General features: G+C 42.9%; 1 protein-coding gene across 3 annotated transcripts in view; it reads left to right on the forward strand.

Annotated features, from left to right (window-relative positions):
* PEX5 (peroxisomal biogenesis factor 5) overlaps positions 1-24,624 on the forward strand; it is a 38,728-nt gene extending 14,104 nt beyond the window's left edge. For 2 of the 3 annotated variants that reach the window (XM_020994280.2, XM_020994282.2), the window contains exons 6-16: positions 765-870; positions 1,574-1,664; positions 4,485-4,595; positions 4,844-4,936; positions 6,290-6,409; positions 16,486-16,629; positions 17,160-17,230; positions 18,640-18,852; positions 19,544-19,709; positions 22,777-22,934; positions 23,072-24,624. In XM_020994280.2, the coding sequence (XP_020849939.1) occupies positions 765-870; positions 1,574-1,664; positions 4,485-4,595; positions 4,844-4,936; positions 6,290-6,409; positions 16,486-16,629; positions 17,160-17,230; positions 18,640-18,852; positions 19,544-19,709; positions 22,777-22,934; positions 23,072-23,273 (1,475 nt within the window). In that variant the 3' untranslated portion in view covers positions 23,274-24,624. The remainder of the gene's footprint in view (positions 1-764; positions 871-1,573; positions 1,665-4,484; positions 4,596-4,843; positions 4,937-6,289; positions 6,410-16,485; positions 16,630-17,159; positions 17,231-18,639; positions 18,853-19,543; positions 19,710-22,776; positions 22,935-23,071) is intronic. The other variant, XM_020994283.2, reaches the window with a different exon arrangement.
* The last annotated feature ends 606 nt before the right edge of the window (positions 24,625-25,230 follow it).

Below are 25,230 nucleotides of genomic sequence, written 5' to 3' on the forward strand. Positions count from 1 at the left end.
TTCAGTAATGGCATTATTGAGTCAAAGGGTTTGGTTAGTTTAGTTATTTTTATTATGTAATTCCAAATTAAATTCTACTTTGCAGCCTGTCTTCCCACTGCCCCTTCAGTATTGACTGTTGCCAATATTGACTGTTCCTAATTATTTGCCAGTTTTCATGGTGTGAGGTAAAATCTTAGAATTTTAATTTGAATTTCTCTTACTGTTTCAGTGTGCTTTAATGGGGTCATTTGTGGTTTGCAATTCTTTTGAAAAAGTTGATCTCCTCTGCCCCCTCTCTATTGGGGTTGGCTCTTTCTGTCATATATTTGGGTCATTCTCTATTATACGGTGCTCTAAATTTTATAAAGTGCTTTCCTTCCAGCACTTTATCACTCCTTTGTGAGGTAAGTAGTGTAAAGATTATTCTCCACATTTTACAAATGAGAAAACCGGGGCTTGGGGAATTAAATATCTTGCTTAGGATCGCATAGCTGAAAAATATCAGAGCTGGAGTTTGAGCCCATGTCTCTTGGCTTGTACTTGTAGCTGCTCTGGGCCTGACCCCCCTGTGTGGCCTCAGGACTTGTTCTTTGACCTTCAGAAACCTTCTACCTCCAGCTTCCTGAAAGTGAAATTCCATTAGCATGGTTAGTCCAGGGAAGTGAATAGGATTTTTTGAGATACTAAGAATAGGGAAGCCATCTAGTCTGTACATAGCATTCCTCATTTCCCCATTCTCTGGCTGACTCTCTTGGTTCTCCAATCTCCCCTAATCTCTGCAGACCCCTCATCAGTGTCCCCTGCCCGCTGGGCTGAGGAGTACCTGGAACAGTCTGAAGAGAAACTCTGGCTAGGAGAGCCTGAGGGAACAACCACCACTGACCACTGGTGAGTCCTGGCTGTTCCTTCCTGTACTTCCGAGGAAAGATTTCAGGCAATATTTTTTATCCCTTCCAGCATTTCTCATTCACTTTTACATGCCGTCTTCTCGTAGCCTCTTATTCCTCCTTAGTTAGCTTCTTTAATTTTTCCTACTTGTATTATGTCCAGCATAAAAACTCTGTAAGTCCTGCCCTTAGTTCACTATAAGTCTAGAGCTGCCCTAAGGCCTTTCTGCATCATTTGTGATTCCTCATTCCTTCAAGGTTGTGTGTTAGGGAAGGAAATAAAGGAGGGAAGGAGGATTTAGTACCTAGTATATGCCAGTCACTGTGCTAGACTCTTTACAAATATTATCTCAGTTGATTCTTATAACAACCCTGTGAGGTAGGTGCTATTATTATCACCATTTTGCAGTTGAGGAAACTGAGGTAGACAGGTTAATTGACTTGCCCAGCATCACAGAGCTAGTAGGTATTCGAGCCCAGATTTGAATTTGGGTCTTCCTCACTGAAGGTCTGGAGCTTTGTCTGTTACACCACCTAGCCCTAGGAAAAAGAAGATAATAGAATATGGGGATTCATCTTTTCTTCCATCCCTCGTTGTCCCCTTTTAATATCTGTATGCATGTCTCTTCAGCTGAGAGGAGCTGGGAGGGGTGTGCATAAAGTGGATAAAGAGCCTCAGATCGTTCTGTCCTCTTCTGGCCCAGGCACAAGGAATATCTTCCTGATGAAGACCTGCAGTCCACTGCCAACGACTTCGTGGCCAAGGTGGATGACCCGAAATTAGCTAATTCTGAGGTGAGCCTCACCCCGCCACTTCTCTGTTTGGGAGAGCTGAGCATGGAACGTAGGGAGTGTGCTCTTTTACCGTGCTCTGTCCTGGGAGAGGGAGATGAGACAGCAGGTCTTTTCCTCTAGTCCCCTCCGTTCCTGTCTCTTCCAGGCTGTCAGCCCTGCTCTGGGCTCTCGTTCTTCCCTTCAGTCTTGAGGCTGGAGTTGATCAGTTCAACTTGGATCCCTTGTCTTCACTCACCCCTTGCCAGCTCCAAGCCTGGCTTATTCCCACTGTCTCCCTCTTTGATCCTAACTATGTGCTACTCGTTAAAGGCTGCTAGATAGTTACACAACTGCCAAAGGGGTCTACTAGAAATTTGTTATTTTATCACAACTGTGCCCTCATGGCTGCATGGCAGTATTCTTTTTTTTTTTTTTTTTGGTTAGGCAGTGGGGTTAAGTGACTTGCCCAGGGTCACACAACTAGAAAATGTTATGTGTCTGAGGCCGGATTTGAACTCAGGTCCTCCTGAATCCAGGGCCGGTGCTCCATCCACTTGCCACCTCGCTGCCCCGTATGGCAATATTCTTAGCAACATTTTTATTCTTCTCTAATTGACTTCCTCATATTCTCCTACAATGAACTTTCTCTCCTCAAGCCCGCTGTAGTACCCTGGGATCTCATCTCCCTCTTTACTGAGAAGATAGAAGTCATATTTGTGTTTTCCCTTTTTTCCCTATTTGACCCCTCAAAATTCCTTTAGCCTTTTTTTTCCCCACTTCCTCTAGTTTCTGAGGACGAGGTCACTCTTCTTTGCCAGAGCCAACCCCTCTACTTTTTGTCCTTGATCCTCTCCCTTCTGTTCCCATTTATGAATTTTACCTTTTCAATTATAGTCTCTTTTTCTTTAATCATCAGTCTCTTCTTATGTGCTGTTTCCTCCCCTATTTGCTACAGATGTGCACAAGTTTCCCCCATCCTTAAAAAACCCTGCCGTCTTAAGCTATCATCACACGTCTCTTCTCTCCTGCACAGCTAACACCCAGAAAGAGTTGCCTATGCTCTTGTCTCTACTTCTGTATTTCCCACTTATTTCTAAACTTTATGCAGTTTGGCTTCTGACCCCTTCCCTTCCCTCCAAGGTGGGATTTGAACCCATGTCTTGCTTACTCCCAAGTCTAGTGCTGTATCCATTTTGCCATGGATCTCAGGGTCTCATAACTGCTAAAACCAATAGACTTTTCTTCATCCTCATTCTATTTTTTCCCCTCTTTGCTGAGTACTTCCTCCTTCTGAGCACACTTACTTTCCCTGACTCTGTAACATTCTTCTCTCTTGGTTTTCCTCCTCCCTATCTGGCCATTTCTTTTTGGTTTCCTTTGCAGTATAATCATTTATCTCCCAGCCACCAATCTTGGTGGCTCTCAAGGCCTCTGTCTCTTTCCAGACTGTCTCTGTCCTGGCCATCTCATAGATATGATCCCTAATCTCCTAAATCATTGCCAACTACCTGTGGAATGACCCTGCCTGGATTTCCCCCTGGCCTCTGAAACTCAACTGGTCCACAACAGAACTCTCGCTGTCTTCCCTACTTCAGTCTACCTCCTTCCACCCTGCCTACTTATTTTTGAGGGCATCTCCTGCTTCCAGTCACCAAGGTCTGCAGCGTCAGAATCACAATTGACTCTTTCCTCTCCAGCATCCCTTATCTGGTTAGTTGCCAGGTTTGGTCAGTTCAGCTTTGACAGTGCTTCTCACTTATATCCCTGTGTCTTTTCTAGATGGGTTGCAACTACCCTAGTTCAGGCCATCATAATTTCTCCTTTGAGCTATTAGTGTAGTCTCCCTGTTTCCAGGTTCTTCTTTCTGATCTGTCCTCTGCATTGCTGTCAGATTAATATTACTAAGACACAGGTGTGACCATGGTACTCCCTTGCTCTACATTTTTCAGTGGATAGCTGTTTCCTTTTGGATAAGATACAAATTCCTCAGCTTGGCACTAATGGACTCCAAAATCTATCTCTGATCTCTATTTTCAGACTCCTTTTGTATTATTCCCTTTCATGTAATCTGTGTTCCAGACACACCAGCCAGCTAGCTCTTCCCCAAACTAGAGATTCCTTCTGTCTCTGGGCCTTGTTTGCACAGGCTACCTCCAGGCTTGGAACCCTGATAGCCTTAGAATTCCTCGCTTTCTTCAAGTATCAGCTTAAATGTCACATTTTATGTAAAGCCTTGACTGACCCCCCATCCCTCCAGTTATTAGGACCCTCCCTCACTTCAGATAATCTTGTAATAACTTGTATGGGTACATATTATATCCCCACAATAGAGTGTAAGTTTCTTGGGGACAGGAATTGTTTTTTTTTTTTTTATTCCTGATACCAGCATAGTGCCTTGTACATGGTAGGCACCTATTAAGTGATAATTGAATTTCTTTCCAAAGAAATGAGATTTGAGACTTGTCCCACAGTTACCCCCCCGCACTTTCTTTTTAGGCAGTTGGGATTAAGTGACTTGCCCAGAGTCACACAGCTAATGAGTGTTTGAGGCTGGATTTGAACTCAGGTCCTCCTGATTCCAGGGCTGGTGCTCTATCCAGTGTACCACCACACTGCCCCAATTGCTCTTTCTTTTATCTCCCTCTCAACCCTGTCCCCCAAAATGGAGCCCGAGATCCTCTCCTTTTTGTTCTTGGCTACCTTTCAGAGTGTTTATCATATCTTGCCTTTAGCTGGGTATATACAAGGAGAAGGGAGTGTGCAGGGTCTTTTCACCCATGGTTGAGGGCACACACTTGGCAGTCCTGTCCCAAGTGGCCTGTGTGTGTCTCTGTGCCCCAGTTCCTGCGATTCGTGCGGCAGATCGGAGAGGGACGGGTGTCCCTGGATGCCAATTCGGGGTCCAGCCAGGAGCAGGCAGAACAGTGGGCAGCAGAGTTTGTACAGCAGCAGGTAGGACCCTGTCCCAATCCAGTCCAGCCTCAGAGTCAGTTCTTGCTCCAAGTTAAGGTTTCCCTATCAGTGTTCTCTGATCCCAAGTGGGGAGAGGATGGTCATTGACAGTTTTTTCTGTCAGTGCCTGCTCCCAGCGTGGGTGGCAGTGGGAGCTGATAATATTCAGCTTGAGGGGCCTTTTGAGAGGATAAAGAATTTGTGGGTGGTAGAACATTGACTGGCCTTCTACCCTTTCTTTCTCACAGGGCACATCAGAGGCCTGGGTGGATCAGTTCACACGGCCAGCAAATGTGCCTGCCCTTGATACAGAATTTGAAAGAGCCAAGTCAGCCGTAGAGGTGAGAACAGAGGCCAGAAGCAAGGCCTCTTATGCTATAGAGTCCTTGGCAGTCTAGTGAAATCCATGGACCCCTTCTCAGAATAATGTTTTATTTTGGTTTGGTTTTCTTTTTCAAGGCAGTTGGGGTTAAGTGACTTGCCCAGGGTCACACAGCTAGTAGGTGTCAAGTGTCTGAGGTCAAATTTGAACTCGTCCTCTTTTTTTAAAAATTTTGATTTTTTAATTTTTTCCATATGCTTTTGAGTTGAAAATTTTTCTCCCTTTTCCTCCCCCTCCCCCTCCCCAAGACGGCACACAATCTGATAATAGGCTTTACATTTACATACCCATTAAACATATTTTCACATTAGTGAAGTTGTAAGTAAAAATTAAAACCAATGCGAGGAACCATCAGAAAGATGAAACAAAACTCAACAGAAGGTAAAAATAAGTGATAGCGATTCGACTTCCATAGTTCTTTCTTTGGATGTGAACAGCATTATCCATCCCAAGGCCTCTGGAGATGTCTTAGATCCTCATAATGCTGAGAAGGGCTCAGTTTAACAGTCTTAGTCATTGCATAACACGGCTGTTATTGTGTACAAAGTCCTCTTGGTTCTGCTCACTTCACTCAGCATCAGACCATATAAGTCTTCCCAGGTTTTTCTGAAGTCAGCCTGTTCATCATTTCTTATAGCACAATAGTATTCCATTACATTCATATACCACAACTTGCTCAGACATTCCCCAATTGATGGGCATCCCCTCAATTTCCAATTCCTTGCCACCACAAAAAGAGCTGCTATGAATATTTTTGTACATGTGGGTCCTTTTCCCACTTGTTTGATCTCTTTGGGATATAGCCCTAGAAGTGCTATTGCTGGATCGAAGGGTATGCACATTTGTGTAGCCCTTTGGGCATATGAACTCAGGTCCTCTTGATTCTAGGGCTGTTATTCTATACACTGTACTACCTAGCTGCCCCAGAGTAGTGTGGGGTTTTTTTTGTTGTTGTTGTTGCTGTTGTCTTTTGCTTTTTGTCTAGGCTTAAGTGGCTTGCCCAGGGTCACACAGCTAGCTAGTAAGTATCCAGCTAGCTGCCACCAGAATAATGTTTTCAGATGCGTAAAATCAAATACATAGATTAACAAGGAAAGCCAATTATATGGAAATACAGTTAATAATTTTTTTTTAAAAGTCATGGACCACAGGTTAAGAACCCCTTCTAGAGTAATTCTTCTATGGATAGGAACCCAGGCAGTGGAAATGTAAGACCAAATAGGAAAGTTCCTAGGAAATAATCTTAGAGGGTAGATTTCAAGTAGGCCATGATAGCTGACTCCTTTTCTCCCCCACACGTACCTTCCTACAGTCTGATGTTGACTTCTGGGATAAGCTGCAGGCAGAATGGGAAGAGATGGCGAAACGGGATGCCGAGGCCCATCCTTGGCTTTCTGACTATGATGACCTCACTTCTTCTTCCTATGATAAGGTAAGAGCCATTGTTCTCCAGTGGCCTTTTCTCTTTCAATCTTCTCTTCAAGCTGGTGATAAAAGGAAAGCTACTAAGTGCACACTTTGCAAATACTATTTTCCTGTGAACCTTCACATGCAAAGAAGCCTAAACAATCATACTGTCTTCCTTTGTTAATAGAAAATCATGAATATTGAATGCCATTGGTTGTAGCTTAAGTCTGTCATCCTGCTTTATCAAAGCTGTCAATATATGGGATTTGGCACCATTCAGGAGAAGTAAGGAATACCTGCACTGAGAGGAAGATATTTTGGTGTCTAGTCTGGATCTCTAGGCTTTAGAAAGGATGTGGTTTTCTTGAAATGAAACAGGATTATGCAGAAGACTGGAAGTCTTGATCTATGGAGTGTTGGCCCCAGTGGCTTTGAGGAGAGGAGGGTCCTCTGTTAGTAGGGGATAGCAGTTAGCTATGAATGAAGGATCAAGAGTGATAGGATCAGATTGTGAATCCTCCGTGTTCAGAGGTTGGTAGATGGTAGTTTATCTTCTTGTCTCCAAACACCTAACTAACTATCTGTCATACTTAAAGTGGCAAATTTTTTCCATTCTAATCTCATTCTCCAGATGTTAGCTACTCCAACCAAGGTAGTGTCCTTAATTAATGAGGGTTGGGATAAAAAAGAGAATCATAGAATTCAGAGTTGTGAGAGATCTTAGCAGCCATCTGCTTCAACATGTACTCAAGAAAAGATTTCCCACTCTAACGTATCCCATAAATAGTCTTTCAGCCTCTGCTAGAAGGCCTCCAATGAGAGACAAACCTTCTGTCTCTGGAGGCAGCCCATTCCAGTCTGGGATAGCTTCAGTTGCTCCGGGTCTGCCTTCTGGGACCAAGCAGAATAAATCTTAATCTATTTCCCTATCCCAGCTTTTCACATATCCCAGAACAGCTGTCATGTCTCTCCTCAGTCTTCTCTCAAAGCCTTTTACCACTCTGAGTAGTCTTTACCTTTCTTAGATGTTCCCAGATTTCTCAGCGTCCTTCATATACTGTGACACTTGCCCCTAAGCATGGTATTGGATGTGCTCTGACCATGGTAGAGTGCAGAGGGACCATTCTCCCTCTGGATGGAGGCTGGACCTTCGATGGTGCCTGAGCTCCCAGGAGCTGGATTTGGCCATCATATCACAGGGCAGCTCATGCTGAGTTTGCAGTCCACTAAGACCTCTGGCCCGTTTTCAGAGGGTTCCTTGTCTACCCTCTCCCCCTGTGGATAGCAAGCAATATGGGGAAAGTTTGTGAAGCTCTTTCCCTGCGTGATCTTTTTGATCTTCACCATGACTCTGCAAGGCAGGTGGTGTTTCAGCTGCCACTTTACAAATGAGAAAACAGGCAGAAAGAAGAGAAGTGACTTGCCTAGGGTCACACAGATAGGACATGCTTGAGGCAAGATTTGAACTTGGGTCTTCCTCACTTAAGTCAGCACTCTGTGCACTGCACTGGCACTGTTGCTCTCCTTGTGCTTGTGAAGTGTCCCCATTCTGTGTTTGTGAAGCTGGTTTTTATGAATCCACATTTAAGACTTTATATTTATCTCTATTAAATTTCATCTTATTAGATTGAGCAGCTGCATGTTATAAAATAATAGTTATAATAATAATAGCTAACATTTTTGTACAGCTTACATGTATTTTGTCTGTTCTTTATTATCTTAGTAGATGTTATGTACCATGCTGTGTATGTACCATAACCAATCTATATAGCCTATGAGAAACACAGAAGATAATGCATTGCCAGTTACAAGTTTATAATGTATTTTTCTATTTTGTTTTCTATGTGTGTAATATAACATTCAAAAATTTTTTTCCTGATTGAGGAAAGGACACAAAGTGCAAAACGCACAGTTTTGATAACTGAGAATTTCCAGTTGTTTTGCAGTACCTTATATTGAGAGTGTTGTCTTTCTTGGGGGTTTTAGTTAGCTACTGAATGAATGTGTTAGACACATTAGGGATTTAATTGGGATTTTATGTAGTTTGCATTTTAATTCTTTGGTTCTTTGCTGTTTCTATTAACCTATAGCATTATTTTAATAAATGTTATAAATGTATTTAAAAAACAGCTAACATTTTTATGGCACATATTGTGTGCCAGGTGCTGAGCTAAGCACTTTACAAGTATTCTCTCATTTGGTCCTCACAACCCTCTTGGGAAGTAGATACTGTCATTATCCTTATTTTACAAGATGTTAAAGGGCCTCCCAGGGTCACACAGCTATTTGAACTCAGGCTGGACTTGAAATGAGATCCTCCTGCCTGTAGGCCCTGTGCTTGCTCTCTCCACCTACTGCTCCTTCTGGCTGCCCACTAGGTCATCTAGAGAGCTGGCCTTAATCCAAGAGGGCTTGTGTTCAAGCCCTGCCTCGGCCACATACTGACTGTGACCTTGGGAAAGTCACTTAATGTGCTCTTGGTAACTCCCTAGGACTTCTGTTTCAGAGAAAATGCCAGCCTGTGGTGGTAGGGAGATTTCTCCATTTCGGAGTTCTCCATACCAGTGAACTCAGTGTCCTGTGGTTACCTTATCTAGCCTGTCTAGAACTTTTTGGATCCCAGCTCTTTCTATCCCACATGAAATCTATCTCTCCCAGCTTTGTGTCATCTCAGGTATGATCAGCATACTTCCTTTGCCTTTCTCCAAGTCACCAATTTAGAAAAATGAAACAGCTCGGAGCCAAGCACAGATTGCTGGGACACCCCACTGCAGCATCTCCTTCTAAGTTAACATTGAATCATGACTAACTACTTTTTGAATGAGGGGTCTCCAGAGCTCTGTCTTGAGCCTGCTTGTGTCTCTTTTTGCTCTCTACAGTCTTGTAAGAAATCTTGTAAGAAATTAAGAAATCACTTGGTGATTTCTTAAACTCCCATGGGTGTCTTTCATCTCTATGCACATGACTTCTAGCTCTGTATGTCTACTCCTAATCTCTCTTCTGAGCTCTAGTCCCATGCCTTTTGGACATTTCTGACTGGATGTCCTGTGAGTATCTCAAAGTCAGCATGTCCAGAACAGAACTCATTATCTTTGCCCCCAAAGCCTCCTCTCTTCCTAACTTTCCTGTTACTGTTGAGAGCACCACAGTCCTCCCAGTTGTCCAGGCTTTTTAACCCCTGACTTGAGCTTACTCCCCATGTCTAGTTTGTGGTCAAATCTTGTCGTTTCTGCCTTCACAACGTCACTCATATACTTGCCTTCCTTTTCCTTCAGTCAGCAAGCATTTGTTAGTTAACCACTTATTGTGTGCCAGTACCTGGGAATGTGAAGAGAGGCAAAAATAGTCTCTGTCCTCAAGAAGTGCATGTTGTAAAGAAGACACAGCATGTAAATAACTAAGTACATATAAAATATATAGAGTATTTGTTTTTTTCAGTCGTGTCCAACTCTTTGTGACCCCATTTGGGGTTTTCTTGGCAGAGATACTAGAGTGATTTGCCATTTCCATTTCCTTTTCCAGCTCATTTTACAGATGAGAAACTGAGGCGGACAAGATTAAGTGACTTGCCCAGGGTCACACAGCTAATTAGTATCTGAGGCAGGATTTGAACTCATGAAAATGAATCTTCTTGACTCCTGACTGGGCGCTGTGTCATCTAGCTGCCCTCTACACAGAGCAGATGGAGATAATCTGAAGGGGAAGGGACTAAGAAAGGCCTCCTGTTGAAGGGTAGAAGTTAGCTGAGCCATGGAGAAAGACGGGGGGAGCTAAGAGGAGGTGCAGGTGAAAGGGGTAGGAGAGACAGGAAGTTAGATGTTCTAGGAACTGCAGTCAGGCCAGTGGAGCTAAATTGTACTGGAGTAGAAGGGATAAGAAGTCTAGAAATGTAGGAAGGGCACAAAGTATAAAGACCTTTAAATACCAAACAGAGGACTTTATATTGATCCTTGAATCAATAGGGAGCCCAGCAGAGCTCATTGAGCCAGGATGAGGTCTGAAAAGGCCTCCAGAAAACTGGAGAAGTCTCAAGCAAAGAGGCTAGAGGTAGGTGGCATAGATCTAAGGCTCAGCCAGGGCTCCGTGGGCCAAATACAGAGACCAGGAAATGGGTGGCCTTAATCAGGGCTGACACAGTGCCCCCTGAGAAGTCTGGAGAGAGGGTGAGGTGGACTGTGCTTGGGAGGGTGTGGAGCAGGGAGAGTCTTGGATCAAAGTCCCCTGGGAAGGCTGTAGAGCAAAGACAGGCCAGGAGGTGGGTGGTCCTGGGGCTGAGGCAGAGCTTCCTAGGAAGTTTGGAGAGAGCTCTGGAGGCCTGGTTATTTAGATAATGTCTCCCTGAGTGTGCAGAACTCTGGGATTGGAACTGGGGGGTGGGGCAGTGGGAGTTGCACAAATAGTCATAATACAACATTATGTGCAAATATTGCATATGTATAAAAATTGCATAAGAATAATATAAATAATGCTATGAAGATCAGGGGAGGCTTCCTGGAGGGGGTGACATTTGAACAGGGAAAGGGCTCCCATAAGTAGGGAAGTCATGTCACTTATAAGGAACGAAATGAAGGTAGGAAAACACAGGGTATCCAGTTTGGCCAGAGCCAACTGGAACACAGAGTGTTGAAAGGAACCCTATGAGAAAAGGTAAGATAAGATAGTGCTACTAACAAAAGCAGTGCAACTGGGGAAAAAAGTATTTGTATAAATATCATGGATAAGGGTCTGCTGTCGCAGTTATTTTGGCACCTAACAGAAATCTGTAAGGCCAAAAGCTGTTCCCCAGTAGATAAGTAGTTAAAGCACATGAACAAACAGTTCAAAAGAAGCAAAGTGGTAGGGGAGGGGAAGGCACAAGTATTTGTTAAGTGCCTGCTGTGTGTCAGGCACTGTGTTAAGCACTTTATGAAAATTATTTGATTATCTCAAAAACTGCAAAATATTAATAACCATATGAAAGATTGCTCCTTTAATACTGCTATTAATAAGATAATTTCATACAGTAGTGTATAAACATGACATGATATATAAATTATATAATATTATCTAAAATAAATATAATAATAATAATAAAACTAACAATAAGAGAAATGATGTTTCTCGTACTTGGAGCATCATTACACCAGGTTCTTGCTAGGATTCCTGGGTCCGTCTTCACTGAAGAAGGAATATTTGGTGTCTGGCTCAGTTGAGTCTGATTGCTTTCCCCACTGCGAGGTCCCAGGCAGGAAAATCCGTGATGGCCAAGGGGCCAGGTAGGGGTTGTTTTGTTCTAGAAATGAAGGGATAGAGCAAGAGGAAAGGAGTGCCTAAGTGGTACGGTGAATAAAGTGCTGGGCCTGGAGTTGGGAAGACTTCCCGAGTTCAGATCCCTGTGTTTGCCTCAGTTCCTCATCTGTAAAATTTCTGTCTTAGTGTCCTTAGAACCTTGAACAGTACCCGGCACACATCAGGGTATCGGTGATTACAGTGAGGTGGCCCAGTGGATAGAGCACTGGGCCTGGAGTCAAGAAGATTCATCTTCATGAGTATAAATCTGGTCTCAGACACATAATAGCAGTGTGACCTTGGGCAAGTCACTTAACCTAGTTTGCCTCAGTGTTCTCATCTATAATATGAGCTGGAGAAGGAAATGGCAAACCACTCCAGTATCTTTGCTAAGAAAACCCCAAATGGGGTCACCAAGGGTCAGACACAACTGAAACAACGGAACAACAACAAAAGGGTTCCCAGGGAACGTGTCAGCGTAGAGGTGTTTTGTGGAATGGGGAACGACTAAACCAGGACAACCAGAAGTTTTCTCAGGCCAGCAGGGTACCTCTCAGCAGGCTGGGTGTGCACTTGAACAACTTTAGAACAGCTGACTAGGGGCAGCAGCAAACCTCTGGGCAAACCTAGGCTGACGAGGTGAGCTTAGGTAAGTGTGGAGGCCTGGGCACCCTTACTCAACAAAGTGAAACTTAACAGCGCAGCGGTAACATTTGGGGGAGCTAACTCCTACCGACGGAACGTGTTGCCACAATTCAGCACTGTAACTGCTTTTCTTATTTAGTTGTGGCAGCACTGGGAATGATGGGAGAAAAAATTCAATTGGATCATACATTTTAGAGGGAACATTTCTGTACCCTTCAAATTGAAATCTCTCTTGGGAAGCCACATTAGAAAAGAATCTGGCCATTAAGGGACTCCTGCTTTCACCCATAAACTGCCTCCTGTAAGGCCTTCTGTCACTGGCACACTGGAGTATCAGCTTTGCTGCTGGAGCTTCCCCTAGACGTACATGACTATGTTGGCCCTAATTTCCCTCAGTCATATTGCTCTCAGGCAGTTTGAGTCCAGAACAGCCAGTCTGACAGGGATGCCCCTTTCAAAATGGGGAGGGTGGAGAAGAGAGTAAATATAACACTGTGAGGTTGTTTTTGGCCACACTGTCCTTGTGCCTGCCCTGAATGTCACCTGGGACCAGTTCAGTATTGAGTTGTGCCACTCAGCTATTGTCTAGAGTCTATTAGGGGAAACCACCAAACGCATACCAATATGCACGTACAAGTACAGAATAAATACAAGGTGATTTGGTGGAGGGGGGAAGCGCTAGCACTTGGGGGACTTAAGAAGAACTACCCGTAGGAGGTGACATCCAAGCAGTGCTTTGAAATTACACAGGGATTGGAAAAGGCGAGGTGAGGCGGGGAGGAGATGCCTTCCAGGAATGGAGGGAAGAGAAGGGGAACCAAGGGCTGTGTATGAGGAACATTAGGAAGGCCAGGTTTTGGCTAGACAGAAAGCATGTCACGGGCAGTGATGTGTAACAAGGCCAGGAAGTAGCATGTGCAACGACAAAGAAGCTTCCATTTGGGCTTAGCATGAATAGCAGCTGTAACTTAGGGAGCAGTCAGACCTGTGCTTTAGGACTATCACTTCGGTAGCTGTGTGTGTGTGTAAGAGAGATTGGAAAAGGACCACAGGGAGAGACTAATTAGGAGGCTATTGTAATAGTCCAGTCAAGTGGTGATGAGAGTCTGGACCAGGAGGGTGGCCCTGTGAGCAGAGAGAAGGGGATTTGTGAAAGAGATGTTGTGGAAGTAGAATTGACAAGATTTAGCAACGAATCAGAAACGTAGGGTGAGAGAAAGGAAGGAGCTGAATATGACTCAGAAATTGTGAACCTCACCAGAAAGGGGAAGCTTAGAAGAGAGGTAGATTTTGGTGAATAGATAATGAGGTCTGTTTTGGAAATGTTGAGTTTGAGAGTCCTACAGGACATCCATGTGGAAGTGTCCAGTAGATGGTGGTGTGGAACTACAGTTCAGGAGAGAGTCTAGGGCTAAATATCTATATCTGAGAGTCTTCTCCAGATGTAATTAAAACACATAGAAGCTGATGAGGTCACCATGAGAGAGTGTAGAACAGGGGTTCTTAATCTTTTTTTTGTGTGTTATGAATCCCTCTGACAATCTGGATTAGCCAATGGACCCCTTTCAGAATAATGTCTTTAAATGTAGAAATAAAATACACAGGATTCCAAAGGAAACCAATTATATTGAAATAGAGTTATTTGAATTTTTTTTTAAAGTTCACATATCCCAGCTTAAGGACCTCTGGTATACAGAAAGAAGAGGGTGCAGGACAGGACCTTAGAGTATGACCATAGTTAGGGAGAGGAATATGAATAATGATCCAGCAAAGGAGACTGAGGAATGGTCAGACAGTTAAGAAGGGGCCCTTTTATGGCCAGATTCCTTCCCAAGTGGGGATTCACAATGGAAAGGTAGATATGAAGGGTACAGACCTTTCCCCCTAAAATGTATTCACCAGTTTGACTCAGAACTCTTTTCCCCCATCAGTTTGAAATGCCGATATAGAAGTAGGGCAGCTAAATGTGGATAGAGTGTTGGGCCTGGAGTCAGAAAGACCTGGATTCAAATTCAGCCTCAGACATTTACTAGCTGTGTGACTTTGGGCAAGTCATCTAACTTCTGACTCCAGGGCCAGTGCTCTATCCACTGTGCCACTTCACACTTATCAGATTGGCTAATATGACAGAAAAGGAAAATGACAGATGTTGGATGGGATGTAGAAAAATTGGGACACTAACACACTAGTGGTGGAATTGTAAACTGATCCAGCCATTTTGGAGAACAGTTTGGAACTATGCCCAAAGGGCTTTAAAACTGGGCATACCCTTTGACCCAGCAATACCACTGCTAGGTCTGTATCCCAGAGATGTTTGTAGGAGCTTATTTTGTGGTGGCAAAGAATTAGAAATTAAGAGGATTCCCATCAATTGGGAAATGGCTAAACAAATTGTGGCATGTGATTGTGATGGAATACTATTGTACTATAAGAGATGATGAGCAGGATGGTGTCAGAAAAACCTGGGAAAACTTATTTGAACTCATGCAAAGTGAAGTGAACAGAATCAGGAGAACATTGGACATAATAGTAGCAATATTGTACAGTGAACAACTGTGAATGACTTAGCTATTCTCAGCAATACAGTGATCTGAAGAATCACAACTTTGAAGGACTTATAATGGAAAATGCTGTCCATCCCCAGAGAAAGAACTAATGGAGTCTGAATGCAGATCAAAGCATACTTTTTAAAAATATGTAATTGAGAAATATTTAAAGATAAAAATAAGTATCTGTTGGGGAAAACACGCACCCATACAAGAATTTTAGAGTTGGAAAGAACCTTAGTGACCATATAGTCCAAGATATACCTGAAAAGAAATCTGCATATACATATGAAATGGTCATGCAGCCTCTTCCTGAAAAACCTGTCTTCTGAAGTATCTCATTTTGCTTTTGCACTGTTCTAATCATCATGAAATTTACTAGTTATGTGACCTTAAGCAGATTATTTTATTGCCCTTGGCCTTACTTCCTTCATCTGTAAAACAAGGGCTTCATACTAGTTGATTTTTAAGTTCTGTCCATATTTTATGATTCTGCTCATAGCAATCAGTGAACAAATGTGTCCCCTGTCTTTGAGGCTGCCATTGTCAAAAGGTAGAATGTTATAGTAGGGCAGAAATCCTGGGTTCACATCCTGACTTGATACTTCCTACCTGTGTGAACTGACAGATTCCTTAACATCTTTCAGCCTCAGTTTCCTTATTTGTAAAATGAAAGAATTGAAATAAGTGACTACTGAGGTATTCTTTCCATCTCTGAATCTAAGAATGATCCTGTGATCTGGGCCCAGCTTTAAAAAGTCCTTATTTTACCCTACAAGTCAGTGTTTCAGAAGCAAGTTTAAGTGTTGGTAGGAAGGCAAGGTTGGAAAAATTCAAGCCTCCTATTGAAGTAGACATGGATGTAGTACGAAATGTTTATGAACTTGCACAAGACACTGTGCTTTTCTCATGGCCAGCAGATGGCAGCAATGGCACGTAAGCCATCTTAATGATTCTAGTACCAGAGGCTCTTCTTCTCTCAGGTGGATTATTATACTAAAATGGTCAAGTTGCCTTCATCAAAAGCCCTTAGTCCTTGTCTGATTGCTGCCTTAAGCCCTTCAGTCTTCACTAGGCTGATCTGGAGTGAGGTGGGTGTGGGGGCGGGGATGGACTGGACATAATTTTTCCTTCCAAAGGCTTCAGACTAGGAGAACTTTTAAATGCATTCTTAATATTTATAAAAGTGGGGTAGAAAAAGGTTTATCTGCTTCTACCTAAGTACTAATAACCCCAGAAGAACAATATTATGTTATCCATTATTCCATGCAGTGATCCACTGGCCAGATATGGATGCCCCGGCCCTAGAACATGACTTACCTCTACCAAGAGGTGTAATGTCAGCTGCTTGAGGACAGTGACTTTTGTTTTTGTGTCCTCAGCCCCTAGCATGGTGCCTTACACCTAGTAGACACTTAATAGGGATTTATTGAACTGATTAAATTCCACAGATGACTGCAGAGAGAGAACTTGCCAAAATTCTGTCAGGACTGAGGTCTTCACTTTCAAGTCGACTTCTCTTCCTGTTATATTCTCTTCTTCTTCCCTTTCCCTCTGACTGAGGGCATTTCCCTCACAAGATTTCCTCTAGACATACAGTAGAGCCCTGACTGCTAATCTCATTCTTCCATCTCTTTTCTAGGGTTACCAGTTTGAAGAAGAGAACCCATTTCGGGACCATCCCCAGCCATTTGCAGAGGGGCTGCTGCGGCTGCAGGAGGGGGACCTGCCCAATGCAGTCCTTCTCTTTGAGGCTGCGGTGCAGCAGGATCCTGAGCATATAGAGGTGAGTGACCTCTACATCTGGGCCCCCCATGGCTCCCCTACTTCAGAGCATTGGGGAGGGGCAGGGTGGCAGCTAGATGGGTAAATATTTTTTCTTTTTTGCCTTACACATTTTCTTTTTTTTAAATATATTTTTGTTTTGTTAAGTGTTTCCCAATTACATGTAAAAAAATTTTTAACATTCATTTTTTAAAATTTTGGGTTCTAAATTCTCTCCTTCCCTGTTACCCCTACCCCACCCTTTGAGAAGGCAAGCGGTATGATATCTATTATACATGTGAAATCCTGCAAAATATATTTCCATATTAGCCATGTTACAAGAGAACACACATTAAAAAAAAAAAAGAAAAATAGAATTGAAAAAAGTATGCTTCAGTCTGCACTCAGACATCATAGATAAGTAATTTGGACTAGAGCTTAGGGGAAAAAGTTAGAAAAATAAAATAAAAGTTTATCAATCCTTTTCCTCCTTCTCTGGGCACATCGTAAGGGTAGATCCAGGAATTATGGCCTCTTTTGACCTCCCTACAGGCCTGGCAGTACCTGGGTACCACCCAAGCAGAGAATGAACAGGAACTATTGGCTATCAGTGCCCTTCGAAGGTGAGTACCATGAATGATAAGAGACATGACACCAATCCTCCATTTAAATACCTTGTAGTGATGAGAGCCCAGACCTGAGCTGCTTGAATTACTTCTAGTCCTTCAAAAGAGCACATTCTTTTTCTTTTTTAAAATAATATTTTCCCCCCTCAATTACATGTAAAAACAATTTTTAACATTTGATTTTAAGATCTGAGTTCCAAATTCTACCTTTCCCTCCTTCTTCTCCCCCTCCCTGAGACGGTAAATAATGTGATATAATTATATATGTGCAATCATGTAAAACGTACTTCCATATTTTGTGGAAGAAAACTCAAACCAAAAAAATAAAAATGAAAGGAGGAAAGAAAATGAAAAATAGTATGCTTGGGTCTGTATTTAGACTCCATCAGTTCTGTCTCTGGATGTGGATAGCATTTTTCATCATGAATCTTTTGGGATTGTCTTAGATCATTGTATTGCTGGGAATAGCTAGGTCATTCATAGTTATTCATTGTACAATATTGTTGTTACTGTGTATAATGTTCTTCTGGCTCTGCTCACTTCATTCTGCATCACTTCATGTAAGGTTTTCCAGGTTTTTCTGAAATCTGCCTGCTCATCCTTTCTTATACCATAATAATATTCCATTATAATCATATATCACAACTTGTTCAGCCATTCCCCAGTTGATGGGCATCCCCTCAATTTCCAATTCTTTGCTACCACAAAAAGAGCTGCTAGGAATATTTTTACACAAATAGGTCCTTTTTCCTTTTTTTTGGATCTCTTTAGGATACTAGTAGTGGTATTGCTGGATCAAAGGATATGTGCAGTTTGATAGCCCTTTGGGAATAGTTCAACATTGAATAGAACACATTCTTTTTTTTTAGGCAGTTGGGGTTAAGTGACTTGCCTTTGGTCACACAGCTAGTAAGTGTCAGGTGTTTGGTCTGAGGCCAGATTTGAACTCAGGTCCTCCAGACTTCAGGGCCGGTGCTCTATCCACTGCGCCATCTAGCTGCCCCTAGAACACATTCTTAATGCTAGAATGTGAATGTTGCATCTGGATGGGAACGAGTTCTATTCCCATGTCAGTCCATGTCACTGCGGGGCCCCAGCTAAGCCTCTCTAAATCTTCAGTTTCCTCTTAGACCTGTGACTGGAGGACGGACTAATGTTTCTTTAATACCTTAAAATCTTGAATCTAGAAAATCCTCTGGTCTGAGGTGAGTTAGGTAACATAACATGAATCTGTTGATTGTGTATCCCAGGCTTTGGTGCCCAGTGGCCATGGATGTGATGGGTTGTGCAAACCTTACCTCTGTAGCACACACAATATTTGGACTAATTTACTTTTTAACCTTTTATCTCCTTCCCCTCTCTTGTGCCCCCTCGCTCCCCTGTCCCTCATTCCTACCTTACTGCAGGTGTCTAGAGCTAAAGCCAGATAATCTGACAGCACTAATGGCACTGGCTGTGAGCTTCACCAATGAATCCCTACAGCGCCAGGCCTGTGAGACCCTGCGGGACTGGCTGCGATACACACCTGCCTATGCCCATCTGGTGACACCTGCTGAGGAGGGAGCTGGTGGGGCAGGGCTGGCTCCAAGCAAGCGCATCTTGGGTTCTTTGCTGTCTGAGTGAGTGTGGAGTCCTATTGAAGCTGTGTGATGTAGGCCAAGGTTGGGGTGAGAAATGATAAATTGGAATCCAAGAAGATACACGCTGATTGTGCAGCCTTAGGCAAGCTCCTTTACTTCTCTGGGCCTCACTTCTTTCATATGCAAAATGAGGCAGGGTCTAGGTCTAGTTCAGGGGTTATTAACCTTTTTTGTGTCATGGAGCCCTTCTTAGAGTAATGTTTTTAAATGCATAAAACAAAATATATAGGATTATAAAGAAAACCAATTATATTGAAATTAGAGTATTTCAATTAGAGTAGATTTAAAAACATTATTTAAAAATTCACAGACCCCAGGTTAAGAACTCTTGGAGATAATCTCTGAGGTTTGTTCCAGGTATGATATTCTATGATTCTTCTAGTTGGTGTTATTGAACTGGAATATCAGGGAGATTCAGATCCAAGGTCTCAGTGGTGGAATGGAAACCTTACATTTAACAAGAAGTTCAATTAGTATACTAAGGTGCAAGGATGAAAAGAGATTTTGAAAAGGGTGTTTAGCCACTGAGGTTGGGATGGTGTGAGTGGCTGAAGGGGAGGTAATTTTCAGGGAAAAGGGTTGGTCAGTTTGGCGTATGTTGAGGAAATGGGATCAGCTAACCGGAAGGTGACTATGCCCTTCTAATTTTTCTTTTCTTTCCCTCTCCCAGCTCCTTATTTGTGGAGGTAAAGGAATTGTTCTTAGCAGCTGTACGACTTGATCCTGCATCCATTGACCCCGATGTGCAGTGTGGCCTGGGGGTCCTTTTCAACTTGAGTGGAGAGTATGACAAGGCTGTAGACTGTTTCACTGCTGCCCTCAGTGTTCGCCCAAATGTGAGCCCGGGGCAAGGGGAGAAAGGGGGATGGTATGTAGAAACGTGAGGCCAGCTCTGGACCCAGATAGAGCTACTAGTCCCCACCAGCCTGAAGACATGGTGTATGACTTGCCATGTTCCACACTTGGGAGAACTAGAAATGAAGTCCACATTCCGAATCATAAGGGCATAGTGGGGATCAGAGTTGGAGGTGACCATGGACTTTTAAAAAGTTGCAGGGAGAGGAGAAGGAATTCAGTTCTGGAGTCACAGCTGATCATTGATCAGCACTCCTGAGTCTTGCAGAATTGTTCATTTTCCTTATATTAAAGTTATGTGTAAGGTAAAATTCAGCTAACATTGAAGTACTTATTTATCAGGTGTTGTGCGAGAGCTAGAGACAGAAAGGTTAGGAAATGTCATTGTGCTTCTCAAACTTATACATAAAACTGTGAGCTAAGGAGCTTAGAGTTAGTAGCACATATATATGACTAATTATAATACATCTCCTATGTACTTATTGGTGTCATAAAAAATGCATGGAGAAAGAGATCACTGGGGGGAAGTAAAGGAAGGCTTCATGGACAATGGAGCATATGAAGTACATCTTAAAGGAAGAGGATTTTAAATGTTAGCTAACAAGTATTTATTAAGCACCTTCTATGTGCTTAGATTTGGATACAAATAGGAAAGTAAGATAGTTCCTGTCCTCAAGAAGCTTACATTCTACTGGAAGGATGCCATATATTTATAGATAGGTCAATGAAGGTTATGAAATAAATAATATCTGGGGAATCAGGAAAGGGCTTTTAAGGGAGGGGACATCTGAACTTAGGCTTGAAGGAAACCGGAGATCTCAAGATGGAAATTCATGTATAGAGAACAGCAGATAGACCAGTTTGGCTATAGTATAGCATGCAGACCAAGAAGTAGTGGGCAGTTAGCTTGGACATCTAGTCTGGGGCCAGATTATAAATGGCAATAGGGAACCACTGAAGCTCACTGAAACAAGGAAGTAACAGTCAGACTTGTACTTTGGGAATATCCGTTTGGCTGCTATGTGGAAAGTGGACTGGAGGCAGACTCCAATTCGCTGTCTGTTGCAGTAGTCCAGGTGATAGGGGCCTGAACTAGGGTGGTTACCAGGTGAGTAGAGAAAGGGGCATGTATGCATGAGATATCATTGAAAAATAATAAGATTTGACAGCTTGTTGGATATGAGGGGTAAGGCAGAGAGAAGAGTCTTAAGAATGAACCTGAGTGACTGAGAAAATGGTGATACTTTTGATAGAAATAGGGAAATTAAGGAGGAATAGGTTTAGAGAGAAGATAGTGAAATCTGTCTTTGACATATTGAGGTGGCAGTGTCTATGGGATGTTGAGGTTGAGATGTCTAGCCAACAGTTTGATATGTTGGAACTGGAGTTCAGGAAAAAAATGAAGGCTGAGTATATAGGTTCAAGAATTATCTACCTAGAGATTATAGTCTAACCCAAGGGAGCTGATGGGATTGCCAAGACAAGAGGAGAGGCCCCAGGACGGAGTCCTGAGGGACACACATGCATAGAGGGCAAGATGTAGATGAACAGGTAGGAAGAGAACCATGTGTAGTATCACAAAAAAGCCAGGAGGAGGGGATACTAGAAGTAGAGGGTCTTCAGCAGTGTCAAACACTGTAGAGAGGTCAAGGAGGCTAAAGACAGAAAAATCCATTGGGATGGACTTCATTCATGTAGCGGATTGATTGCCTGTGAAAATGTACAGTGATGTGGAGAGGGTAGGACAAGTTTGGGCATTGGTTGGTTATGGGAAGGAGAGTAAGGTGAAATACAGCTAGAAAGGTAGAAAGTAAATTGGAACCAGGTTGTAGATGGACTTCTATTGTGGAAGTCGTACAACCTGCTGAAAGTGACTTGATTTAGCTCCTAACACTGAAATAAAATTACTAAAGAAAGAAGGCCCAATTATCTGAAGCTAGAAGATCCAAGGTGGTCTGTGAAGGCCAGGGTAGAAACTCAGGAGACCCAGAGAAAGGCCAACTACCCCACCTAAAAACTGGAAGGGAGGAACCTGGTTCTGGCATTTAAGATCTAAAGGTGGACAGATGGATAAATGAAAGAAAATACCATTCAGTATTAAAAATTCTCAAATGTGTAAAGATTCCCCAAAAAGGAGTGAGTAACATACTACCTAACAATTACAAGCAGAGACTTAAAGGACTGACGAGGACTACATGAATACTTGGAAGAAATGAAACAAAAGATAAAAAAAAATGAAAGAAAAGCTTTAAAGGAAAGAATTGACAGGAGTTTAGAAGGAGAAATAGACCAAGAAATAGACTCCCTGAAAACTAGACTAAAGCAAACAGAAATCAAAGACTCCATGATTCCGCGAAGACAAGGAATAGTAGAACAAGATCAAAAGATAGAAGAAAATGTAAGATATCTGGTATAAAAAATAAGTGACTTGAAAAATAAATTAAGGAGAAATAATTTAAGAATCAGACTCTCTGAAAACCATGATTAAAAAAAAAAAGCCTAAATACTACCCAGATCTATTGGAACTAGAGAGCAAAGTAAAGATAGAAGGAACCTACTGATCACATATTGAATGGAAACCCAAAAGTTAAAATTGAATTTACCTCAGTTTACAAGTATTTCCTGCTATAGACCTTGACCAAAGAGTAAGACCTTAAATAGTCTTAACCTCTAATTCAGAGAATCACTGTATGTAGAGGAAATCTGCTTTCTAATACTGGCTCTGACACTTAACTGCATGACCTTGGACAAATCACTTAAATTCTGGGTCTGAGTTTCCTCATTTGTAAATTTAGGGAATTGGACTAGATGATCTTTAAGGTCATTTTTAGCCCTAAATCTTCTGATGCTATGCTAGGTTAAGGTGTTTATATTCTATCCTATAGGTGGTGGCAGCAATTACTTAGGTTGGATTATAGAGAGCAATGAGATTACAATTACAGAGAGCAATGAGTGAGTGAAGAGTGAGCAGAAATTGAACTAGTCCTGATCTCATGTCTTGCTCTCTCTTCCTTTTCCCTTATATTTCCCACTTTCTCATGCCTGTAGGACTATTTGCTATGGAATAAACTGGGAGCCACTCTGGCTAATGGAAATCAGAGTGAAGAAGCAGTGGCTGCGTACCGCCGGGCCCTGGAACTACAACCTGGCTATATCCGCTCCCGATATAACTTAGGGATAAGCTGCATTAATCTTGGAGCTCACAGGTGAGAGCACATCTTTCTCCAACTTTTTAGACCCTTAATGCATGACTTCCCTTTATTTCTAATTAGTGGTGACTGTTTCTTTTGGGTGATTTGCCAGCATTAACCGGTCATTTGGCCTGTTTCACTTGTCATTCTAGAGAAGCTGTGGAGCACTTCCTGGAGGCATTGAACATGCAGCAGAAAAGCCGAGGTCCCCGGGGCAAGGGAGGTGCCATGTCAGAGAATATCTGGAGTACTCTGCGCATGGCACTGTCTATGCTGGGCCAGAGTGATGTCTATGGGGCAGCAGATGCTCGGGACCTGCCCACTCTGCTTCGTACGTTTGGCCTGCCCCAGTGACAGTGGGATGGGCTGCCCTGTGAGTGTTCTCCCTGAGGGGTCCCCGCGCCTGCTGTGACTCCCTCCCTCCCAAAGGGCCTCCCAAGAGGGTGGGCTGATAACTACATGCGGTACGGCTTCTCAGGAGGTACCTGAAGAAGGGGAGAAGGGTCAGGTTGTCAGATATTTTATTCTCCAGGTAATTGTGGGGAACTGAGCCTGTCTTTTTCCTGGGTCCTCTTGGCAATTAGAGGGTTTCACATCAAGCTATGTATCTATCTCCCTGATTGTCATGCCCTGCCTTCTTGGATCTGCCATTTGGGTAGGGCTCAACATAATAGGGTGGGCCCCCCCCCCAACAGCTACTTATTGCAGAAACTATCACACATGAAATGACCCTTCCCACCCCCATTCTCTTTTACTGGGAGTTTGTCTCATCACAGACTTTGAATAGTGGGTTTCCCCTCCACCATCAGTCCCTATATATTTCTGGGATGGGATTCCCATTAGGGTGCCCTGTATGAGTTAAATATTTGGCCCAGTGGAGGTGAGGTTCTTGTAGGTTTTTTCTGAAGCTGTGTTCCTTTTGAGCTGCCCCTGGCTGTGGGGTTATGAGCATGAGGCTGCATGCACTGGTTTGTTCACAGTAGGGCTGCTTTAGAAAAAAAAAAAGCTCAGGTGGCTGTGTCAAGGGATTAGATAAAATGAGTGCTGTGGTTTAGAGGCTGAAAGCATGCTGTGGAGTGAGCCTACAGAATAATTTGGTTCTGGGTATAAAATGAATTAGAATAAGGAGCACTTTAGTGGGTGTGGGAGAGAGGGGGTAGGCAGAACATTTAGGACAAGTGCTTGGAGCTAGCTCTGGAGGCCGCCAGCAATGCCCTGGTTGTTAGAAGGGCTGTGATTGGGAACTGAGTTGGCATTTCCCTGGGAACAGGTTCTAGAAGTAGAGATCTTGCCAAATTCCTAGAAAGTGTGGGTGTGGCAGTGGATTTCTGTTACTGTGTTCCCATTTTCTCACTTCACTGGGAGTGGGGAGAAGAGCAGCATTCTACTTCCTCCTCCCTACCCCTGCCACTGTTTTATAAGGTAAAGACAGGAAAGCTCACGCTAACCTCTAATACCTGTACTGTCCCTTGGGTAGGGAGACAACCCCTGCTCCATGAAATGAAGGTTAAAGCCCTCTTGTTGCTACTTAATGATCAGAAAAAAGGAAATCTTAATTTTCTGTTTTTTAAACCACCTTGCTCCCTAGGTTCTATCCTAGAATTTTATTTTTCTTTGTATAAATATGTGTATATGATTTTGTCAAAAAATGGTTTTTAAATAAAATTGTAAAATATTTGTATGAAGAATAAATGAAACTAATGCATCTGTAGTTTTCTACCTACTTCTTGGGGTTTTAGGTTCAAGAGAAAGATTGGGTTTGGGAGTCCTCTAAAATGCTTTCCTTCCCTGAGGTCATCAGCTAAGTCCTTGAGTAAATAAGAATTGACTGATCTGGATAGTGTTTCCCAAATAAGGTAGCCTGGAGGCCCCGCTGGTACATCTGGCAAAGCTGTGTTTTCTCCATAGCTTTGGCTCTAACTAGTGTAGTGGAAAGCCTGGCAGATTTAGAGTCAGTCATATTACCTGTGTACCTTTGGGCGGGCCACTTAGTCCTTCAGAGGCTTTTTCCTTTTCTGTAAGAAGTAGGGATGTTCCCCCCTCTAATTTCTATGATGTTCCCCTTATTGGTTATTCATGACCTTCCCTATAAGCTTCCCCTAGTTTGTAATATGAGCTCTGCTGAGCAGCCAGTTTTCCTCCATTGTCATCACATGCTTTTCAAAGGCTGAGAACCTTCTCCCTTCTGATTTTTATCTGGGGTCAAGATCCTTTGTGCCTATGCTAGAGCTAATTTTAGATGTTCCGGTATGACCTTGGCTGGAGCAAAGGACAGCCTTGAAAGACTGCTTTGTGATCTTCAAAACAGGTT

This window comes from Phascolarctos cinereus, unplaced genomic scaffold (genome assembly GCF_003287225.1).
Source record: "Phascolarctos cinereus isolate Bilbo 61053 unplaced genomic scaffold, phaCin_HiC Scaffold_1;HRSCAF=81, whole genome shotgun sequence".
Classification (NCBI taxonomy): domain Eukaryota; kingdom Metazoa; phylum Chordata; class Mammalia; order Diprotodontia; family Phascolarctidae; genus Phascolarctos; species Phascolarctos cinereus.